Source organism: Drosophila tropicalis, unplaced genomic scaffold (genome assembly GCF_018151085.1).
Source record: "Drosophila tropicalis isolate 14030-0801.00 unplaced genomic scaffold, ASM1815108v1 contig_593, whole genome shotgun sequence".
In the NCBI taxonomy this organism is placed as follows: domain Eukaryota; kingdom Metazoa; phylum Arthropoda; class Insecta; order Diptera; family Drosophilidae; genus Drosophila; species Drosophila tropicalis.
Window position 1 is genome coordinate 11,761,092 of NW_027173070.1, and position 22,700 is coordinate 11,783,791.

The 22,700-nt window shown below is 36.5% G+C and overlaps 1 protein-coding gene across 1 annotated transcript in view; it reads left to right on the top strand.

Moving 5' to 3' along the window:
- LOC137577270 (uncharacterized) overlaps nt 1-22,700 on the top strand; it is a 73,680-nt gene that overhangs the window by 36,364 nt on the left and 14,616 nt on the right. Inside the window, 4 exon segments of the mRNA XM_068290694.1 lie at nt 11,662-11,954; nt 12,133-12,276; nt 18,872-18,978; nt 21,014-21,187. Coding sequence (XP_068146795.1) covers nt 11,662-11,954; nt 12,133-12,276; nt 18,872-18,978; nt 21,014-21,187 — 718 coding nt within the window.

Here is a 22,700-nt window from a genome sequence, read left to right on the forward strand (position 1 = left end):
GAGAGAGAGAAAGGGAGCGAACGAGGCTTGAATAGGGTTGAGAAGGCACAAACATTTTACAATTGCGACAAATTGCATTTGCTCCTGTTTGCTTCTGTTGTTATTGTTAATGTCTCTGCTTTGTCTCGACATCAACCTTAAACATTACATAACAACATACATCAACATAATAAACAACAACAACAGCAACGAGAACAACCATGAGAATGATAATAATGATGATGGCGATAATGATGTTGGCTCCCATTCTGTTTGACGAGGAGGCAGCTTCTGCACATGCCATGTCATTCAACCGATATCACTTGATCTATATACATGCATATATATATATACATATATATATATAACAGGGAGAGGCGGTCTAGTTCGTGAGTAAATTTAGTCATGTGCGTGCCCCAACTTCATCTCTCTAGCTTTCAGTTCGTTTGGGGTTGGGTGTGCGAGTGTGTTTATCTGCGTATTAAATTGCAAACTCGTGTGTGGGTTCATTCTTTTCGTTTTCCCTTTCCACTTTTCTGTACTATTGTTCTTTCTCTACCATCCCACACCCCAAACCATTTCCCACCTGCTTTTGCTCCACTTTGGCATTGTCATTTTTCTGCCGTTATTTTTATCTGCACGTGAGTCCTGCGAGTCCATTTCAGTTTTTTCTGTTAGTGAGTGTGTGTGCTATGTGTATGTTCTCCTGTGCCTTAAATTGTCTGCTATAAGTTTTATTATCTCAGCATATAAAAACAAACAAAAAACCAAGAAAAAGAGCGAGTGAGAGAAACAAACAAGCCATCAAAAAAAAAAAAGAAACCCTGCTAAATTCATAGCTAAAGAAAAAGTTCTTGATTTATGTTGTATAGGCATATCACTTAAGTGAAATGAATATACATATCTCTTTGCATCTTTGTTTGTGTGTTGGAAACTTTTCATCAAAGCATTAGGTTAAGCATTATGCTAATGATATTCACAATGATGATTTCAAGTACGATATATTTAAAAACCTTATGGTATTTAACAGCATTTTGCTCTTAATAATGTCAAATCTTTTACTAGCAAATGGAAGAACGCTACGAATTAGGGGTATGTAAAAGCGAAAGCAGATTAAAGAGATTGATTTTCTATTCAATTTGCAATTGAAAGTGTTTCTTGGTGTAAAATTTGGATGTATGTACTTTTTGATGAATCACTACTAAGTAAAATCATTGGACTAAAGGATATGTTCTTCTTTAAGCGTACTTAGATAATAGGTGTCAATAAAAAAAGGAGTCTTTAGACAATTTTGGTTCACAATCATTTCAGATCATTTTAAAATGTTAAGTGTCTCTGATTAATCTTTTGTATTCGTCGTCGTAGTCTCTACAAAAAATCTAAACATATAATTTAGTAATTAACATTTAATAAAATATGATCTAGGGGATGATTCATCGTTTTATTAATGCTTAAATTGATTTTGAATATGCTACATATAACCACCTGTAAAACATCGAGAAACTTTGCTCAGGATCAGGATGTGGTCCAACAATCTTGGTCCAAGATATATTGGGAGATAATTATTGGTTTCAAGTTAATCAAATTCTTCACATATATTTCCTTAACTCTTACTTACTTTAATATTGCTTTTAAGACACTTACATTTTTAATAAGACGATACCAATTGCTATTGTCTGCGCATTTTAATATTGATAAATTATTAATTATATCAAGAATTTGTTTTGTTGTTATTGTTTTTCCAATAGAATTTCCAAATGGGTAAGCCCACTTAATTAACGAACAAATATTTCCAAGAATTCTTGGCAACACTAAACGAAAATTGACAAAAGTCAATAAATCAATCTTTAATTCTCTTTGACATCGTTGCCTTGTGTGCAAGAGAAAGTCATGAGTCATTATAAATGATTCGAGACAAAACCTTTACTTTTTTTTTGCAATACATAATTTTGTGAAATGTAAGTTAATTTTCACAACTGTCGTAGAATTAAATCATCATTTATGTTTGACTTAAGGTGAATTTTAAGACAATAAAGTAAGATAGGTGGAATGGGAGAAGAGATGGAGTAAGAGAAAACCATTATATATTGTTCACCCTTGATTTCGCATTGCTTGAGACGTTGAAAATTTTTTGCTTTGGGCGCAACATTTGCTACACCAACAGGATGTTGCCAAAGACCAAAGACACCGACACACACAGATACAGAGGCACACACACACACACAAGTAGACAGACAACAAACGAACATACTATACCACATAGAATTTCAAACAAAGTCTTGTCTGTTTCTCGGACTTGAGGCCTATAGATGTAGTAGATGGAGCAGTTGGGGGGAGGGGGGGAGGCATTCCTCTTTGGTACAACAAAATTTTGTATGAGGCAGTCAACGTCATGCATGACAATTTTCCAGCCGCTCTGACAGATAGAGATGGTCTATGGAGGGCTGTCAAAAAGAGTGGTGAGGGGGGTGAGCGGGGCCTGAGGTAGTAAGGGAAAGCAAACACACGCTCAACGTAAATTTCATGCAATTTGTTATGTTTTATGTGCTCCAAGTGTCGATGTCTGCGTGTGTGTGTGTGTGCGAGCCATGCTGAGGGGATTCGGTTTTTGGTTGGTTTCGGGTTCTCTTTTTTTTTGTGGGCTGATGTTACGCCTGGGAATCTCAAAATGACAGACTTCAATTTATACAATTTATTTTATTAAGTCAAACATTTGTCTCTCTCAGTGAGTGTGTGTGCGTGTATGTGTGAGTGTATCTCTCCCACTCTCCTTGTATGTGTGTACGTTTTATTAACAAATTGATGAAACAATTTCCGCAGCGTTTAATACAGAGGGGCCAATTTCTGCGTACTTTCCGTTCTGGAAATCCATAAAAAAAGACCCAAGCAAAAAAAGAGAAATCATAGCAGAAAAAACAACAACCAACTTTGTCTTCTATATTTCCAGTAATAGAATAGTAGATACCCTTAAAGTATTGATTTTACTATTTTCAATCATCGCCGATTCATTCGACTTTCCAGAAGCAAACTTTTTAAATATAAATTTATTGTTACTTGGGTAATATTTGTTTTAAATTAAATACATTCATTTATTATATATAGTGTTGACAATGATTAAAAAATATCAATAATCTAATTATTTAGTTATTATTAAGTGTCCGAATTTCTCTGCAAAAGGTTGGAATTTGGACAGATGTCCTATTTGATTTCTATTACTAATTAGCCAATTAATCTTTCTCATTATCAAAGAAAAATAATACTGGATAGGGTATATATAAAAGAAACAATTGAGATCTGTATTCGTATTTATCTAACAATAAGTAGAACTTCAATACTTACCTGACTTTTATCTAATAGCAATAATAGAAATAAAAGGGAACTTCAAAATTGTAATTGCATCAACATAACTATTTTATCTAAAGCTAATTTTTTGCCATTTTCAATGCAAAACGTTTGCTTTCACATAGACCTTGATACCCTGGCAAAAACAAAATAGCATCCTTCACATTACTTATGTCTCTTTATGGCACGTTAAATTTTCATTTTTAGTACCTAAACACACATAAAAATCTACGATATTTGGTAAATTTCAATTGCTTACGCCCATTCGTAGAGTTTCTGGTGCTTGTCCCAGGTTCATGATGTTGTTCAGTTTCATAGCGTCCAAAATTTGTGTGTGTGTGTGTGTGTTTGAGTGTGTGCGGGTGATGACCCACCTAAGCGCCCATATAAATCTCAATTTATGTTGAGGCTATTTAGGCATTTTGGGCACGCAGCAGCCATTTCTATGCTTTAGGCCTTAAAATTATTGAATCTAATTAACTTAAATGAAATGAATGAAGACCACAAATACATGGAAGAAGAAGAAGTATAAAGGGAAAGAGGAGAGAGCCAAGGCTCCAGGACTCATTTAATTTATAGATGTGCATATAAATTCATTTGGTAGTCAGCTTTAATTGCCAGTCAAATGGGAAAACGTTTTCATGGCTTTCTTAAAACTTCCATTACCCTAAACGTCTCCCCCATCGCTTTCTCTTTCTCTCTCTCTCTCTCTCTCTACCCTTCTCACCGTTCATGGAAGGTCAACAGATTGATTGGGGATTAGCGGGTAGGCAGAAAGTAAAAGAGGATCCTAGCTCCAAAACGTTAAGCCCAAAGCCGAAAGCGGCTTTTGCTTTTTGCTGCTTAAAATTGAAATTGTTTGGCAAAATTGATGGCATACCAAAAAATGTTGTTACTGATACCTTGTAATTAATCATTGCCCCAAAGGAAAGGCAAAGGCAAAAAGGGTCCACCCCAGACCTGGGTTTGTGTGCTTATGTTCGTTGTGAAACTCGCTTTGAATATTTATAATGTGATTTGGCTGGTTGTTTCGCCTGTTTTTCTCAAGCCAGATTAGAGGTTTTTAAGTACAATGATGATGAAGTTTTAAATAGCTTTTTCTTCCACCGACACACGCTCCGCAGTCCTTTCGAAAGGACTCAAGGACTTTCGAATTTGTAGCTGAGCTAAATTTATGATTTATGATAGCAAATGTGAGAGATTTTTTCCATAAACGGAAATTTGAATTCTATGTGCGAAATTGTGCCTCAGGTAGATTACATTTTTGTTGTTCCCTTTGATGATGGCACGTTTGCTTTTGCTTCTTTTCTTTTTCTCAATCAACCCTTCACCCTTCAGGCCAGACAGACAGATAAAGGTCCAATAGCTTCATTTAACTAAGCCAAGATTTTTGCCCATTTGTCACCGAACCAGAAACATGAAAATGTCAAAAGAAGCAAATTGTTGTTGTTTCTATTTTTCTTCTACGTTTATTTTATTTCAGTTTTTTGTGTCTCAAAGAAAAATGCAAAAATCAGCATAAAAATTTTTGTAAGGTTTCCCCGTATAAATATGGCCAAGGGGGTTTTAGCCAAAAATAAGAGGAAAAAAGAATCTATAAAAAAGTGAAAAACAAACTTTTACGCATCGCAGCACAAAGTGACCCAGGCAGGAAGAAAATCTCTGAAGATGTTAATGGAAAGAGTGGCAAACGAGGGTGTTGAATGGTTGGGTTCAACGGGCAAGGCGTAAACTCATATACAAACTGGCCAAAATGAACGAGAAAACTTGTTAATAGATTTTCATCATGTTGATCAAATTATCAGTAAAATAAAAAAAATATGTAATCAAACTTAGTACTAAAATAAAACTGAAATTTAAATAAGACTTATTAAAAGTACCTTTCATATTGTTAATATTACAATGCATCAAACATACATATGAGTATTTTTTTTTTTTTGCTCTGCCTATTGTAAGTAAAGTATTTTATAATGGAAGTTATTTAAAATAAACTAAAGATTCACTTTTATTTAAGTCACCCAGTTTATGCTATATCAGTAACGAAAAACTTAATTTATATAAAATACAAAGCAATCTTTTACAAGCAATTTCTATATCGTCAACAATTTTGCCAGCTTAGAAGCATTCAATCAGCTTGTCAGTCTATCATTCCGTCAGTCCGGACCATACTTCCCCATTTGCGTATGAAATTTGAGTAGGCAATTTTAATAATTTAAGTAAATGATCCATCACCGTTACAGTTACAGTTAATCTATCAACGACAGACAGGCAGGTCTACCTATCTCTCCGCCCCCATCAAGGCAGCCATCTGCCTCTCTTCTCCTCTCTCTCCCAATGCCATCTTCTACTTTATTTTTAACAAATTGTCTTGTTAAAAGTTCCTTTTTTGGCAGCAGCAGCAGGAAACGAAGCAAAAAAAAGGAAAGAGCGAAAACGAGACCGAACGAAAATAAGATAAAAAGTTTTGAAAAATGTTTTTGCGATAAGGGAAATTTGCTGGCTATTAGTATTTAAAAGCGTTAAGTCATTTATATTCATTTGAGATTCGAATTGCCGAAAATTGATGGATATAATCTTCAATTCTGTAGCTTCTTTTTTTAGCCACTCAAGTGGACAGACGTTTTGATGAAAAGGCATTCAATAAGAACTGTTTAATCTTGTTTGAAAAGTCTACCAAAAGAAGGAAACTCAAAGGTCAAGGACATGAATTGAACGACAACAATGACAAGAATAGATTTATATATATATATTATGATAAATTTATGGGAATATAAGGAATTCAATTACGTCAGAAAGTAAAGTTCTTAACAATAACTTGTGAGATGTCCTTTACAGTTTACTTATCTCACTTTCATATTTGGCTGTATGTAAATTTGTTTAGATTTTTATGGCTTTTCAAATGGTTCAATCACTTTTTATTTATTTTTTTTTTTTTTTGGGTGGCATGTAAGTCAATTTTTGGGATGCGTTGTCAGCACGGCTAACCGAAGTGAAATAGTTGAGAAAAAAAAAATACAAGAAGGAAGCTGAAGGGAAATTCTATTAAAATATTTATGCAAAACATTTCTACGATGAAGGCGACAATTTAAGTCAAAGACTCAACCGAAAGAAGTGGCAAGAAAGAAAAAGAAGGGGCAGTATTCTGAACAAACGATTTTCATAATCGATTTTCATGGCCAGCTGCCTTCGAAGCAATGGCTGTTGACAGCAGCCAGAAAGCAGAAAGGATGCGTGGCCCAGACTCTTATTTTACTCCCCCTGTAGCTCTCTCGTTCTCTCTGGGCTCTGACTTGTCAACCTTTATCAAAAAAGGACGAAAAACAAGCAAGGATATACAAACGAACGAGCATGAAAAGCCGAGACAAATGCGATATGCGTCTGTTGACAATATATCAACATGTGGGCTGAGTTGAGGCACGCATAATACATACATACATATATGCAAAAGCAGCAAACGAAAGAAAATTTAAGAAGAATTCCTTGCTTTGGGTTTTTTTTTTAAATTTATCAAGCCACATTTGAACAACATTCTCACTCATTGAAAATCAGCAAAGCTTAGCTAATGGAGAAGCTTGTAGTCTAGTTATTGGCTACGACTACGACAACAACTACTACTGAACCTTTAAACCCTTTGCCCATGTTGCTTTCCCCTTTTTTAGTGGGCGTATCAAAAGCATGTGACAATAGTTAGGTGCCAGTGGGTCCTTTTGTATATGTGGATGTGTGTGAACTACCAGACGAAGATTAAGGACTTGGGTACCAGCATCTGAAAAGAGCTTGGGCTTAACTCGTGAATCGCAACAGTTGCCTTTAAGTCCTTGACATTTGGAGTGTGTAAATCATGGATCTAGCCCACAGTATCTCTTCTCTTTTTGTTTCCGTCTCTCTCACTCTCTGTCTCTCTCTCTTTGTCTTTCTGTGTGTCTGTCAAGCCTCAGGCTGAGTGATGGCTTTGTTGATGATGCACAAGCCAAGACCTCTTACTAAAGTGGAAACACACACATACACAAAGAGCATCATGATATGTATACGCGACCTTCAAAATTCATCATCAGAACAATGTGGAAATTTTCTATAACATTTTACCTAAAAATTTTCCGCTATCAATTTGAAGGCATTTAAATCGGTCATCAATTTTGCCACAGTTTCTTCGCCTTGCCCACTCTCTTTATCTCTCGCTTTGGCTGTCAAATTAATTTACCGACTTTTACCCATCTCTCCCAGCAGCCAATACAAATAGCAAAATTAGACTGCCTCTTACCTTGCCCCAAGTCGCTGATATTGCCGCCGCTAATTACCATGAAAACATACAAGCTAAAGTCAGCTGCAGAAACCGGGGAAGCACGGGGCAAGGAGTTCTCTTTCGCTCTTTTGCTGTTTATCTTTGACAGGGAACTACCGAAAACTGACAAGGGGGAGCACATTTCTATGTGTATGTGTAGGCGTGGCTATATGGACATTCTATAGAATGTATTACATAATGAAACGCTGATAAATTAAACAGATTTATTATTCGCCCCAACTCTCCCTTTTACTCTCAATCTATCTCTCTGTCAGTCTTGTCGCCAAAAGCCATTTAGTCTTATTCTTCTTACTGTTGTGAAACCAAGCCTAAGAAATGGTAACCACCACAGGATAACATCCTTGTTCTGCTCCATAGAGCACACGCTGAGCTCACTCTCTGTCTCTGTTTCTCGCTCGCGGTGGGCACATTGGCTTGTGGTTTGCCTTTGGCGCTTTTGGTGGCTTTTTGGGTTTTTGGCTTGCAGCTAAGCGCATTGCGTTTGTCAAAATGCTTCCCCTGCCCCGCTCTTCACTACTCCCAGGGTATCGATTAAGCTGTAAAACGAGAATCCTTTGAAATCTATATGCTTACATTTCATTTCATTAAAATCCTTTTGAAGTTCTCCTCCCACATCATCATCGTCATGAGGTCGTTGATGTTGATTGAGTTGCGGATTTAATTAGAGGCGTGCATAATGAATACCTTAATATCAATTATAATCAAGCGGAATTTTTAAATAAACGTAAGGAAAAAAGGTAAAAGTTAAAGATAATTATGCCAAGAATGCTTGAAGTTTTGCCAGCCCAAATAAGTAGGCAACATACATTTTTCGTTATTCTTCTCACATACAAAACATAAAGAGGGGAAATGGGAAGAAAAACAAACAAAACGCAATTGTCATTCATAATTCAACTAAGAGTTGCCACAAATCAACACTAAAATACAAAATCAGTAAAAATAAAATAAAACAAAAGCAAAACAAAAAAACAATCACGAGAAAAATGTTGGTCACGTATTGTCCCCGCGATGAAACGAAACGAAACGAAATAGCAAGAAAACAAAAGGCTCTGTCGCTGATTAAAAAGTTCAGCAGGCACTTGGATATTTCTTTATAGGCAAACACATCCCCTCCAAACACTCACACACACACAAAGGAGGACTTGCACTTGCGTTTGGGGCAATTTATAAGGAAGAACCACACACACACACACACCCACAAACACTCGAGACTCAAGACCCCGAGACTCATCTTAGTCGTGCTCAAAATTTTACGCGCGTTGCCTTCTATATATATACATATATAAAGTAATAGAGCGGTGGGTAGGGAAGCAGCTGCTTGGGGGAGTCATAGTCACGGAAGGACCTTTGTCACAGTCAGGGACAACGACTACGTCTGTGCCTTTTGCATTTGTGTGTGGGGCCTGAGATGCGTCTTCTCTTCCCACCGTGTTCCCTTCATCGTCGTTGTCGACAGCCAGACTCAGACTTGAATTACAAATTCAGCACAATGTCCTTTTGTCATTTATGCATTTCGCTGTATAAATTAAGCACAATGAATTTCAACGGCCGCAGGACTTTTTACCACTGTGTTAGGTAACAATGCCACTTCAGCTAGAGATGACCACGTGTCATTCTAATTTACGTGAAAATAAAAAACTAGAAAATATTTAATTATTTGCATTGAAATGACAAATTTTATAAAGTGCATAATTCATCAATTACTGAAGACGAGATAATATTGTGCTAACGTATAAATAAATGATTCATTCTGTTGAATATATTTTAGCCAAACTGTGTTATAAAACCGAAAATTTGTATTATCTACCGACGACTATGTTAATGGTCTATTATTTTCATTATGTTTATTGTTATGATGCTTCTAGGAATCCAATCAACTTGAAAAAGTTAAAGTTCACTCTCATATCTCTGACAAATGGAAAAGTCAATGTACCATCGTCGACGCGAAAAATTACAGTTTGAATCAGCTAAAAAAAAAAACAAGTATAAAGAGCTGGCTGTAATCAATCCAAAGATATTTTATCTGACTTACAGGTGTCAACGAAGTATCATCTGTGGGATCCAGTATGAAACCTTGTGTCTATTTGTGAAGATGGTATTGATCCTGAAATTGGAACAGTTAAAGTTCAATCTCTTATCTCTTAAAATAAGTACGTTGAAAAAATCAAAGTCCAATATCAATATTTACGGCAAATTGCTATATATATCAACAGTGAATTGTGAAATAATATTCAGTTTTTTTAAACCACTGGAAGTGTGTGGTTGCGCATAAGCTTTGGCAATGGCAAAACAATTTCTTATTTCTGCCATGTTGTTGGCAATGGTATTTTGTGGAGGCTTCAAGGGACAAACCAATGCTGCCCATATTTCTGTATACAATGGGGGAGCTCGAGCCGATCCTGGAATACCTACACCACAGGAGGATAATTACATGTTCCAACGAGCACGAGTCTATTCAAAACCTATAGTGAATAAAATACGTGATCAAATTATTAGTGGTTCCAAGTATTCAGAGTCAAATAATAGAGGTCAACCAGTTCGTTATCCCAAACCGGATTTTGTTAACGAAATGAAACCTATATCTCAAGTACGCTATCTGCCAGCCGTACAGGCAACTAGTGAAGTGGTAGCTTCTTCCGTTGCAGCCACAGGAATCCTATTAATCGGATAATTAATACTTCCAAACTTTGTGTCCACAAATATTATAACATGAATACAAAATTTTAAATTATGTTGTTTCTAAATTGTGCAATGACTTAATCTAAAGTAAACCAGAGGACCGGGGCTAACTTCGACCGCGTCAAAGTTTGTATACCCTTGCAACTTTTTTGGTAACTCTTTCCTTACCTATTAGCCATCAATGTGGAAGAACGTTTTATCTAAAAAGGCTTATGTTTGCGAAAGAATGGCCTACAATCATAGGAAATAACGAAGATATTGATTATAGTCTATGGGAGCTATATGATATAGTCATCCGATCTTGATCAAATTTGGCACAGTAGTTTATAGGCGTAATAAATATTCAGTTTCACGATAATAGCACAGAAAATAACGAAGTTATTGAGAAAAGTCACTGTTCGTGACTTTGAGGTTTGTATGGGAGCTATATGATATAGTGGTCCGATTCGGCTGAATCCGAGATATACAACGCACATAGGCTTGTATATACTGCAGGATATACAAACCTATGTGCAGCTCTGTAGTTCTTACGGTCTAGGAGGAGTTTGCGTTGATCCAGACGGACGGACGGACGGACATGGCTATTTGAACTCGTCTCGTCGTGCTGATCAAGAATATATACTTTGTATGGTCGGAGATGCTTCGTTCTATGCGTTGCACACTTCTGACCAAAATTAATATACCCTTTTTGCAAGGGTATAAAAATTATGAATAAATTTCCGAAGAAGAGATAACGCACATATAATTTCTACAAAGAGATTCATTCTGTTGAAATCTAAAATTGTAGTTAATCAGAAATGAAATCTTTTGAATAAGCAGGTTCCAGGTCATTTTCGGGAAAACAAAAAAATGATTCGGTTGTTTGGATAGCTATTTGAATAACTACCAAGTTCAATCATCAGCTGACTTTTTAACGAAAATTATGTCTCGACTTGATTTTTTTAGATTTATAAAAAGAGATTACCGAGAATACGGAGCTAACTTTGCTAGTTTTTTGTTTCTATTCCAAAAAGAAATCCTTGTTTTAGTCATTATTCATTTTATTAAAAACACTTTAATAAAATATTGAGTTGGGGGAATTGCTAAATTTTTGAGTACATGATTAATCATTAGGGGGCCATTCATTAATTAACTTAAGCTCCCTCTGAGCTTATCTAATAGAAAGCATTCCTTCTTGGAAATACATAAAAGTAACCCTGTGTATTAGAGATAAGACTTCAGAGAATTATACGATGTGAGCTTCGATCCGAATGAAGTTGCCAGCAAAGTGCCATCTCCACCTTCCATATATATATTATGTATTACTCTTGCCCACTTAATTAATTGACTCTCTTTTTTTATTCGTTTCTTTCCATTAGGTGGCAGTGGCTCTGGCGGTGGTGGAGGCGGCGGCGGCGGTGGTGGTGGTGGAGGCGGTGGCGGCAGCTCATCAGACATATCCAAAGACCATTGCAATAAAACTGTGGACATATTCGAGGACATTAGCTCGCCGGAGGTTAGCAATCAGAATGTGGGACGTCCACTTACATGCTGGTATCGCTTTCGCACCCTAAAAGGAGCTCCACGTGATTTTGTGCTCCGATTGCGCTTTAAGAAATTCAAAGTGGGACAATTGCTGAATGCCACACACTGCGAGGGTGGCTATTTGCAGGTGGGTGGTTCGGTTAGATGGCGGTTATGTGGTTGAAAACTAATTTATTACCCCATATGTGTGGAAGTTAAATGATGACTTATGTGACACTTTTATGGTTTTGGCCTGCGCGGAAACCAGGCAGTATTTGATTCCATTCCATCTCAACTTCATAGGTTCTGTTTTTTCTGTTCCACAGATTGTTGATGGCAATGCCAAGACGGATGTGTCGAATCGTCGAGAGCCAGGAATGTTCTGTGGCGAAGCCGAACAACCGCAGACATTCATCAGCGAGACAAGCTATGTGAAGGTGCTCTTCCATACGGATAACTTTACAGATCAGGTAATGCGATTCAGTTTTCTTGTAAAAGGATTTAAGAAAGAAAAGAAATCCATGTGCAAAACTTATTTAAATTGGGTCTGAATGGGAATATATTGAATCAATTTTCTCACTGACATGCACAAGTTTTCCAGAAATAACTCTAGTTAAATCTACGTTACAACATCTTAAACAGTTTCTGCTGCAGCTTAATGCCATGAATACACATAACATGCTATAATCCTCACACAATTTTCTCAGTTATGTTGCATTATTAACCCTTTTCTCTCGGGTTGGGTGTCTAAAGACCTTTGGCACCAACCAAAGCCCTTATTGAAATTCCCCAGTTTGAGTCAACACACCTTTAGTTCTAAACTTCATTTATAAAAAAAAAATTGAGGAAAAAAAAAAACCAAGTAAAGCTAAAGAAAGAAAACTCCAGAGAATTGCAATTACTGGGGCAGAGGCAGCCAGAGAAAGAGGCTGGGTTTGGCTGCGAGGCGGGACGATATACACAGGGCAGACCTTGCACGGGTCTTGGTGTCGCCGCCAACGCACTTACACTAATAAACCATTGCATTCTTCGTCATTCTTCTTAGTCCTGCTGATGCTGCTCGTCCTGTTTTTTTTTTTTTTTGCGTGTCGTTTGCCTTTTCCTCTTCTTCTTCTTTTGGCATATCCATGCCAACACATACGCACACGCACACAGGGACAGAGGTCCAGCATACATACAAACATGCATACATATATTTATATTTATCACATAATTTAAAGAAAATATTACAGCACACAACTCTTCTTCCTTGGCTGCTGTCGTCGTCGTTCTCAATCGACAGTGGACTGAAATCGTTAGAATAGAAACTATGTGGGATGAAATATGTGATCTGTATTTTTGTCCCATAAATATTACCATTTTCATATTAATCAAATTTCTTAATAATCTTTTGTTGGTTATTGCAAATGATGATTGCCTGTAACTAAATACTGTTGGAAAACGACTTTAAAAAGTATTTGTTCAGTAGCAGTAGTCTTCTTATTAGCAGATACAAGAAAGTTAAAGTTTAAGACTCTCAGAAGAATTTTGCAGGATGGTTTTGATATTTAACATCAAATTTCTTAATAATCGTTTGTTGGTTATTGCAAATGATGATTGTCTGTAACTAAATACTGTTGGAAAACGACTTTAAAAAGTATTTGTTCAGTAGCAGTAGTCTTCTTATTAGCAGATACAAGAAAGTTAAAGTTTAAGACTCTCAGAAGAATTTTGCAGGATGGTTTTGATATTTAACCAGTTGGTATTCAATAATTCTATCGATAAAGACCAGCATGGGAAATAGTCCACCATCCTTAGTCGAAATTTCAACTCCAAAAAGCAAAAAAATGAAGTGCGTCTGCCGTGAGCATGCTATTAGGTTCATATGTACAAACATTTCATATATGTATTTGTATATATCGCATTGTCTGTTTTTCGTTTAACAACATTAGCTGTCTCCCATTATAGCTTCAAAAAGTTTATTTGGTAAACACAATTTATGCAGATTTTCATGTTAAATTAAAGGTAATTTGCAACCAACCGAAATTGCATTCATGTTTCTGTTTATTTAATTAGTATTTTTTTTTTTTTTTTATTTTTGCATTTAAAGTTATTTCAGTTTCATTTATTTTCAGTTACCAATTTAGTGTTTTTTTTTTTTGTTTTTGTATTCCAATTATTTTGGTATTTGTGAATTTGGTAAATTTTTGTAATAATAATATTATTTTGGGATTGATCGAAAACGGGAAACTTTAATGAAGTGAAATTTACAACCTACACATGAAAATACTATTATCAAACCTTATTAGATTATTATGTACACATATATGTAGACAGAATATGATGCAGAAGTCATAATGAAAAGAGATTTAAATTTGTCAAAAATTTACTCACTTTAAAACGTGATTCTTCTGAAGACAAATACCAATTTATTAGCAGATTTATTCAGTGCTAACACCACATTATTTTATCGTTTGTTTGATGTGTAAAGTTAGTTTGTGCTCCAATTTTAGACCACTGTGCAACATCCTCTTGGTCTTTATTCTTATTTTATTTTTACTATTTTTTTTTTATTTTTCGTTGCTGTTGCTGCTGTGACCCATGTTGCTCTATCTGCTTGGCTGCATCTATGCAACTCACTTTCGCACTTAGTGTGCCAGGCACACTCTCACACACATACCCAAACACACACATCTGTATGGTATATCTTTTTTTTTTTTTTTTTTGTTCCCTCCTTTCTTCTTGCTACGTGTTTTTTTTTTCTTTTTTGCATGCATTATTCAGGCAAAGTATGTACACATCGTCTATGGCCTGGGCGTGGGTGTCCTTTTGCCTTATACTCCTCCCTCTCCATCAACTTCTGTGCCTCTAGTTGTCTGGCCTCTGTCTATGTGTCGTTTTGGCGACTTGCTGCCGCCATCATCATCGCCGTCCTTCTACTCCCTTCTCAACGTCATTCTTGTCGTCGTTGTCCTCATTGCAGCTGCAGGTTTATTATATGTACATATATATGTATCTGTGAATTTCAGTTCCCAACTTGAATTCTGAAATGTATGTGTGTATATATATTTTATGTTTTTTTTTTTTTTGTCGTTCCTGTTGTCCTCTGATTTTGCTGCGCTGCTGCGTTTTTGATGCGGTATTTGCATTTATAAAATGAGAGATAACTTCTTTATGTCATACAAAGGAATTTTAATATTTATAATGGACAAAAAGTTCAAGTGAATTTATCAACAAAATTTCGGTTTGCATTTTTGTTAGGATAACGAAATGTTTTTTAAATATTAAAATAAAATTTAGATGCATTTTGAGTTGAATAAAAGTTATTTATTTAAAATATAGGTTAAGGCTAGTTGTAATTTTGGTTTATTTTGGTAATTTCTCATGAGTTTCTTTCCTCCATATCTTGTTCAAGTGTTCAACTTTGTTAATCGGTTTAGAATTATAAAACCTATTTAAGGTTTTGATTACCAATGCAAATTAATTATTTTTTTTATTATCCTTATTTGTGCTACTTTCCTTTTTAGGGATTATGTGATTATGTGTCATATACGAAAATGTCCTTTAGAATTGCCCAACTCTGCTTGTCATGGTAAAAATGGTCTTATGTGTTTATTGTGGTGTTTAAATGCAACTAATATTCAATAGAAAATTCTTTTCTTAACTTTTAGTGTCATTTATGAGAGTTTTATTTAAATTATTGTATGGTTGCAACTATCATTCCCAGACTTTTCTCAACGTTTGCATTATAGGTCAGTTGAACTTATTTTCCTTTTTAATATTAATCACTTGTTGCGTATATCATTTTCAAAATATTGGTTTCTGTATTTGTAAATGTCTTTGTCTTTGTTGAATATGTCGATGTCTTTGTGACAACATTTGTGAGCCTACTCATTAACATCTCCTATATAGTCATTTCTCCTTCTTGGAGATCTTGTCGTGCATGGACCACTGGGAAAAATTCGCTTTTTTCCACTGCATCAATCTGTGTCCACAGCTCATTTTTCTCTTCACTTTCATTTAACCTTCGGTTCAAATTCTCATAGATCAAGATTTCATTTCATTCCGAGATTAACAGGAGCAAAGGCAAGGAAAAGGATAAGAGAGGAACCCTTTCATCACATACCCACAAAGCTGAACATTATTCTTCTTCTCACTACGTATCTGTTTTCTCTCTGTCTCTCTCTCTCTCTCTCTCTGTGGCGTTGCTCTTTCAATGACTTCCAAAGCACAGTCAATGCAACCGATTGGCTTTACCAGTGAGCTTAACTTCATGACCAGCTTACACAACAGCAACAACAAGAGCAGCAACAACACGTTGCATGAAGCGTAAACAGTAGAAACATAACAAAAACTAAACCCTCCCACCAACTCCATACGAAAGAGATAGATAGCAACAGACAGACAGACATATTGGGAAAGAGAGAGAGGGGGAGAGAAAAAGAATGTGGCAGACAACCCGCTACATAGGGCGCACCCTCTAGAGTGTCTTATGCACACCTTAATGGAGTCATAAATATTTATGAAAAACTCTACTGTCTTCCTTTACTTTGCCCCTCAGACTCTCCACTCCTGTTTCCGCTGGCCTGGCAAGTTGGCGGATGCTGCGCTTTTTTTTTTTTTTTTTTTGCTTTCTGCCATCATCCTCCTCCACACCGTTGCGCTACGCAGATTTTGTCGAGCTTCCTTCTTGCCACTTATTTGGCGCGTTGAAAAACTTTTTTTTCTTATTTCTGATAGAGAATCAGACTGAGTTTATAATATATATACAAATAATACATAGTAGCTAGCAGCCGAAAGAGAGAGAGAGAGGGGGGTAAAATGCATTTATTCCTCGCCTCATTTTATTATCCTCCACAAACAATTTCGCATTAACATAAATTCAATGTCCGAAAATAAATCAAAAATAATTTTACCAAATTGCCAGCTGCAAAAATGCGAAAAGCGAAATGATTTTTTAATTTATTCGAGCACAAATTTGTCACAGGATGGAAGAGGAGGACAGAGACAACAGCAGCAACAACAACAACAAGAATGTTGCCGATATATTGAAAAAGATTGGTTGGGGCATCGTCATGCAGATGCATGTATTTGGATATGGATATGAACTCATGTTGGACACAAGAGCTTGCACATCTGAAAAATATTCAATGCATTTAAAGTTGCACAGTAAAAGAGAGAGAGAGAGAGACATAGAGGTAGACAGACAGCGAAATGGAAACCTGGCATCATTCTGTCTCACTGAAAGTGGTCCTGGGTCCTGGGTCCTGGGTCCTGAATGCGGTACACGCTTCGACCATTGTTCACATCGTTAAGTGGCGCTAACGTCATTGACGCCGGTAACGCATTTAATATTGACATGTGCATTACGCCCATCTGTGTGCCGTACACACACACACACACACACACCTACGCCCACAATTCGGTTAGACCTGAGGTGGCATTGCCGCCAGTACACAGGGCACAGGATGCCCGACAGGGAGAAGAGACCCGCTAGAAATCATGGTTGCGGTTATCATACCGTTGATGACGATGATGATAACTTGTGGCATTATTGCCTGGCCGTTACGTTGCCAGTTACCATTTGTGCCATATAAGGAAATGGCTTTTGGTTATCTATTTAATACATAATTGCAAATTGAAATTACAATCCAAACTAAACACACACAAATTTGCTACCAATCAAATGAGGAACGTTTGAAATTGATTGTAGAATGCAAAGCAACATATTATCATAGAACTATCGAAACAGTTTATGAAGATTAATTTACAATTTTATAATCGAAAATGATTAACTAGTTAAGAAGAGTATTTGATCTATCCAATAAATTGTGATTGATGTAGTTTATAAAGACTGATTCCAAAAATATTCAGAATAATCGAACTCGAAATATACCTCCTATTATCTGTTAAATAGTTGCGAAAAGGGGATACTAATTTTGATTAGAACTCATAGAAGGAAGCATCTTTAAAGAAATTATCTAAACACTTTTTGGAACATTTTTTTTTTTTTTTTTTTGGGAATGAGAGGATTGCATGAATACATTCAAAATCACAAACAAGTCATTCGGTTGTTAAATAGTCTGTCAAACTCACTTTACTTCTTTGAATGAGTTCACAGAGCAAAGTATTTCCTATTCGAAAAACGAATGGAATTTTGTTAAGAATTTGAGTGAGTCATTGACTCAATCCATATCATTTACATTATCTAGGATGAAATTATCATTTAGTATAAGGACCTAATTGTACAAAAAAAGCCAACAACTCTTTATTCTACCAATTTATTAACTAAGAAATATAAACATTACCTAAATATTTTCAACCATTGCCTTTTATAACCTTCAAACGAATGATGCATCAGTTAGATACCAATTAGAAAGAAGTGTTGTAATTGCAATGCAACCATGACAAACTACACCTTTTAAAGAAACACCTGCAATTTGGAGTTTAAGCCGCATTGTTTGAAAGTTTTCCGAGCTGGTTGGCTCAGCACACGGCAAACAGAAAACAACTCTGACGAGTTGCTGCTGCTGCTGCTTGCTGTTCATGCCCAGCACGCCTACGTCATTGCAGCACGTCATTAGTGTTGATGAGGCACAGAGCCAGCAGCAGCAACGGCAGCAACAGCAGAAGCCATACGCACATTGCACACAGCAACAAAAACACATCAGAGCAAATACACGGAGGCGGGAACCCCGCTAGATGACGAGTACATGGGGAAACAAGGACAAAAACGCAAAATGTCTTCGTCGAAACTGACATTGCGCATTTTCATGGCTGGGGCATTAACAGAGAAAAGACCGCGTCGATAGGAAGGGTAACCCGGAGGGGTTCGGGCGGTTCAATGCAAAACATGCAATTGTCTGACAGAAGGAGGAACCGAAACACACATTGAGTGAAACGTGGCCCCCGTTCCACGTTTGGTTTGAGGGGAAAATCGACAAAATTCATCAGCATCCATGGCTACTAATGGGATGCAGTTTAACGTAAACAAACAGGACGAGGGAGGACGTGATTTGCCTCGGTAGAAAATGAAATGGAAACCATTTACTCACCTTTCTCTTTCTCTCTCTTTACTCATTCCAGACCTATTTCACATTCGATTCACGCGCTGAACAACAAACCGAAGTCTATTTACGATATGGCCAACATCCGGAATTATACCCAAATCGACGCGGTGAAGTTGTCCAAGGGTAAGTTCCCAATGGGGGGAGATTGGTTTTTCAAGGGGCTTATATACTACTTTGTAGCCATCGAAGCGTTAATCTAATTTTATTATAACATCACGAAACGAAACGAATCGACACGACACTCAAATGTCCTTGTTGTCAACGGGCATTTCATAATCATATGCGAGCAAGAAGTGTCCTAGTGCCCCCCGGAGTGCCGGCTCGGGAGAGTGTAAGATGAGGCGAGGGATTTCGGTAACAGAAGGTCGCATAAAATTGAATTACAATTTGGATAAAAAAAAAACCCAAATGGAGAGGCAAAGAGACAGAAACAGATGAGCGGGTCGAGGTTGAATTTTTGGAGTTGAAGGCTAAAGCTGGGCAGGAGGGAAGGAGGAGTAAAATTCCTTCTTTTTCCTGCACTGCGGCAAGCATAAACTCGCGACGACGACGATGGAAAAAACTTTGCAGACATTAAATTTTATTTGATTCTTTTTTTTCGTTTTGGATTCTTTCATTTCGTTTTTTTAACATGCCTTTTGCTGTCGAGCTGAAAGTTTTTATCTTAATAAAATAAGTTGCAAGTTTTAAGCAAAAGATTTATCCATTGATATTTGTCCATGCATATATGAGTGAGTAGAGCGAGAAAGGTTTTTTGCCGAATAATCGAAAAGTTGTTACCAAGTAGGCAGTTTTTCTTTGAAGGGCCAAAGCGAAATCAAAGATAAAAGTTTTTCTTTTTTTTTTTTTTTTGAGTCCTGGAGAGAGCAGATGAGTTATAAACGCTTTAAAGATCTCATCAAAAACAGAGAAAGCGAACAAGAAACAGATAAAGGAAAAAAGGCAAAGCTAAGAGGCATAGGACAGAAATTCCCTTAGCTAGCCAATATGATTTTTATGCTAATTTTGCGGTCACGCGCATCGACACCCCAAAAGCTAACGCCCACACAGGCAAACACAAGGGAAAAAGTGACCAACCGTTAAGCTAGGGCATCGACTCGGGAATACCATTTTGAAATGGAGATTTAAAGAAAGAAAATGTTTAATTTTGCTTAGATTTTTCAAAGCAACAGCAATGGACTCAGCTTTATGGTTTTTAATTTTGCTTACTAAAGTTAGTTGCTTTAAAATCTTCTCTTCTCTTATCTAGTCTACATGGACACAAATTTTTTTCAAACATTTTACAAATATGTATGTGTTTAGAACTAGAATATAAAAATAAGCAAAATTTGGCTATTGCATTCATACAATTGAATATGTATAAAATTAATTTATAATTACCTTATAAAAGCTACCTGAATCTGGGGCAAAGCAAAGATAAATAATGAATATAATAAAACTCTTATGAATGAAGGAAAAAACTCTTATGAATGCTGGACCTGTGAGCAATAGAAGTTAACACAAAGCCTCATCTCAGTTCAATATGAGGCACTCTTAAGTCTTCAAGGGTTAAATGATTTCAATATTTTATATTGCCTACCTTTCGGGGCTCTTCATATGCCCATCTTTACCCTATGATAAAAATAAAAGGAATCCTTAACCGAAACCAAAGCGCAAATGAAAAGCAAATTGCCAAGGCAAAAGAGTGCAAAATAAAAAAAGAAAAAGAAAAATACTGAGCAGAAAAGAAAATACGAAAATGGTAATCATATTTATGCAAGACTTCGGCTTCAAAGCTGAATGATTTGCGTTTGTTTTACTTAAACAAATTGAAAATTATACGCGCACGAGAAACCCCTAGACCCAAAAACTCAATCCAGTTTCAGTTTTTTTTTTTTTTTTTTTTTTGTCGTTGCTGTTTTGTAATTTAACAACAATTTTACAAGATATTGAGAAAGAAATGGGGGATTTCCAAGTCAGTGAACACAATTTTCTGGCTTTGTTGTTTCCGTTTTTCTTTCTCATTCTCTCTCGCGCTCAATCTCTTTGGGGTATGTGTATGTGTGCGTGTGGGCCTATGGTCCTTTCGAGGACATTTATTGGGGGAGTTTTATTTGCAATTTTCAACTAATTTAATTTCACTTTTCCTCTCCCTATCTCTCTTTTCTATGACTTGCAGCTCCTACTGTGAAAGGGAATATCGTGATTGTCGTCTGCAAACTTGCTATGTACAATCACCAGCATATCCTGGTCTATATCCACGTGCCCTGAATTGTCGCTATAAATTGCATACACGACAGCCCTATATTAAATTATATCTGCAAAACGAGCAATTTGCTGTGGATGGTCAAAGGTAAGTTGCCAAAAAGAAGAAAAAATCTACATGAAAGAATGGAAAAAAATATGTGCAAAAATCAGCAGCAGCAAAAAAGGACGAAAACTGAATGTTATGCAAGAGAAATTAGCATTAACTTTGCACACACACACACACACATACACATTGTACACACACACACATATATACACAGGCAGCCTGTAATTTGTCATTCTGGCACGCCGATTCACAATTTTCCCCCTACCATTTGTTGTTGCTTTTGTAATGCATTTGGCATGCTGACAATGACAATTTGACAGAGCGTTCGTCGAAAAATTGGCACCAATTTGCTGGAAAACGTTGGCGACATGTCAGGCGCGACTCCTGCACGACTCTTCTTTCCACTCTCTCTCCTCGAGCCTGACTTCACCACTTGCTATCCTGGTTTCTGGCTTGCACTTTGTGTCTATCTGTCTGCCTGTCTGTCCTACTGTCTGTCTATCTGTCTCTCTGCATTGAAAATTGGCTAAAGGATTACGTTTTGAGTGAGAAGGAGAAGGGTACAGGCAAAGAACCACCGCACAGAAGAGTTGCAGTCGGAGTTGGAGTTGTCGAACGAATTTTGCGGTGCAAGTGCTTTGTATTATTAATGCCAAAATGATGAAATTGTCTATGTTTGGTATAATGGTTATATAAAAGCCAAAAAGACAGGAAAACCTAAGGGTTTTGTGATATGGCCAAACAGAAGGCTGTATGGATGGCTTAAATAGCAGTAGCAACTAGTCAAATATAATCCATCTCAATTATTATTGCATTCCATGCGACAGCAAACATACATTTCCAATATAAATCAATTGCGTTTAAAGCTTCAATTTACTTTTTGAAGGGAAAACACCAAAGTAGCTACGAAAAGAAAATGTCATAGAATGTGTGATAAAATATTCTTCTCTTTTGATTTTAACTTCTGGCATCTGCATAGTTCTTCTCTCGAAATGTGAGCTGACACGATTTATTTTTCAATATTAAACTTCAGTATCTTAAACTTGTTTCTTAAACTGATTTTTTTCATTTTTGGAAAAAAACTTATTTATTTTGTTTCATTATCAATTATTAGGCCTCTTCTCAATACGATGGTTCATGAAATTTTAATGCTGTTTCTTCTTTTCTTGCTGAGTTTTGAATAAATTCACCAAAGACGTACTGAAGGACACGAATGATGATATACAAAGAAATAAGAAATAGAACCAAGGGAACACACAATAGAACAGCTAATGTATCGAGACTGTGATGTTGAATGAAATTCATATCTCTGGATGCGGCTCGCATGTGTGGAGCACCTTTATGGCGAAGAATATATTCGGTCCACCAGATAGCACGATCCACAGCAGGTTCCGGTTGATCACGATAACGCTCGGCGATCAGAGCCGCATTACGGGTATAACTGGGCGTAGTGAGCAGCGTGTGAATGCTTTTGGATAATTCGTTGGAACTTAGATTTTGTAGATCTAAACCAAGACCGATGCCCATACGACTAGCTCGTTGCACATTTAAA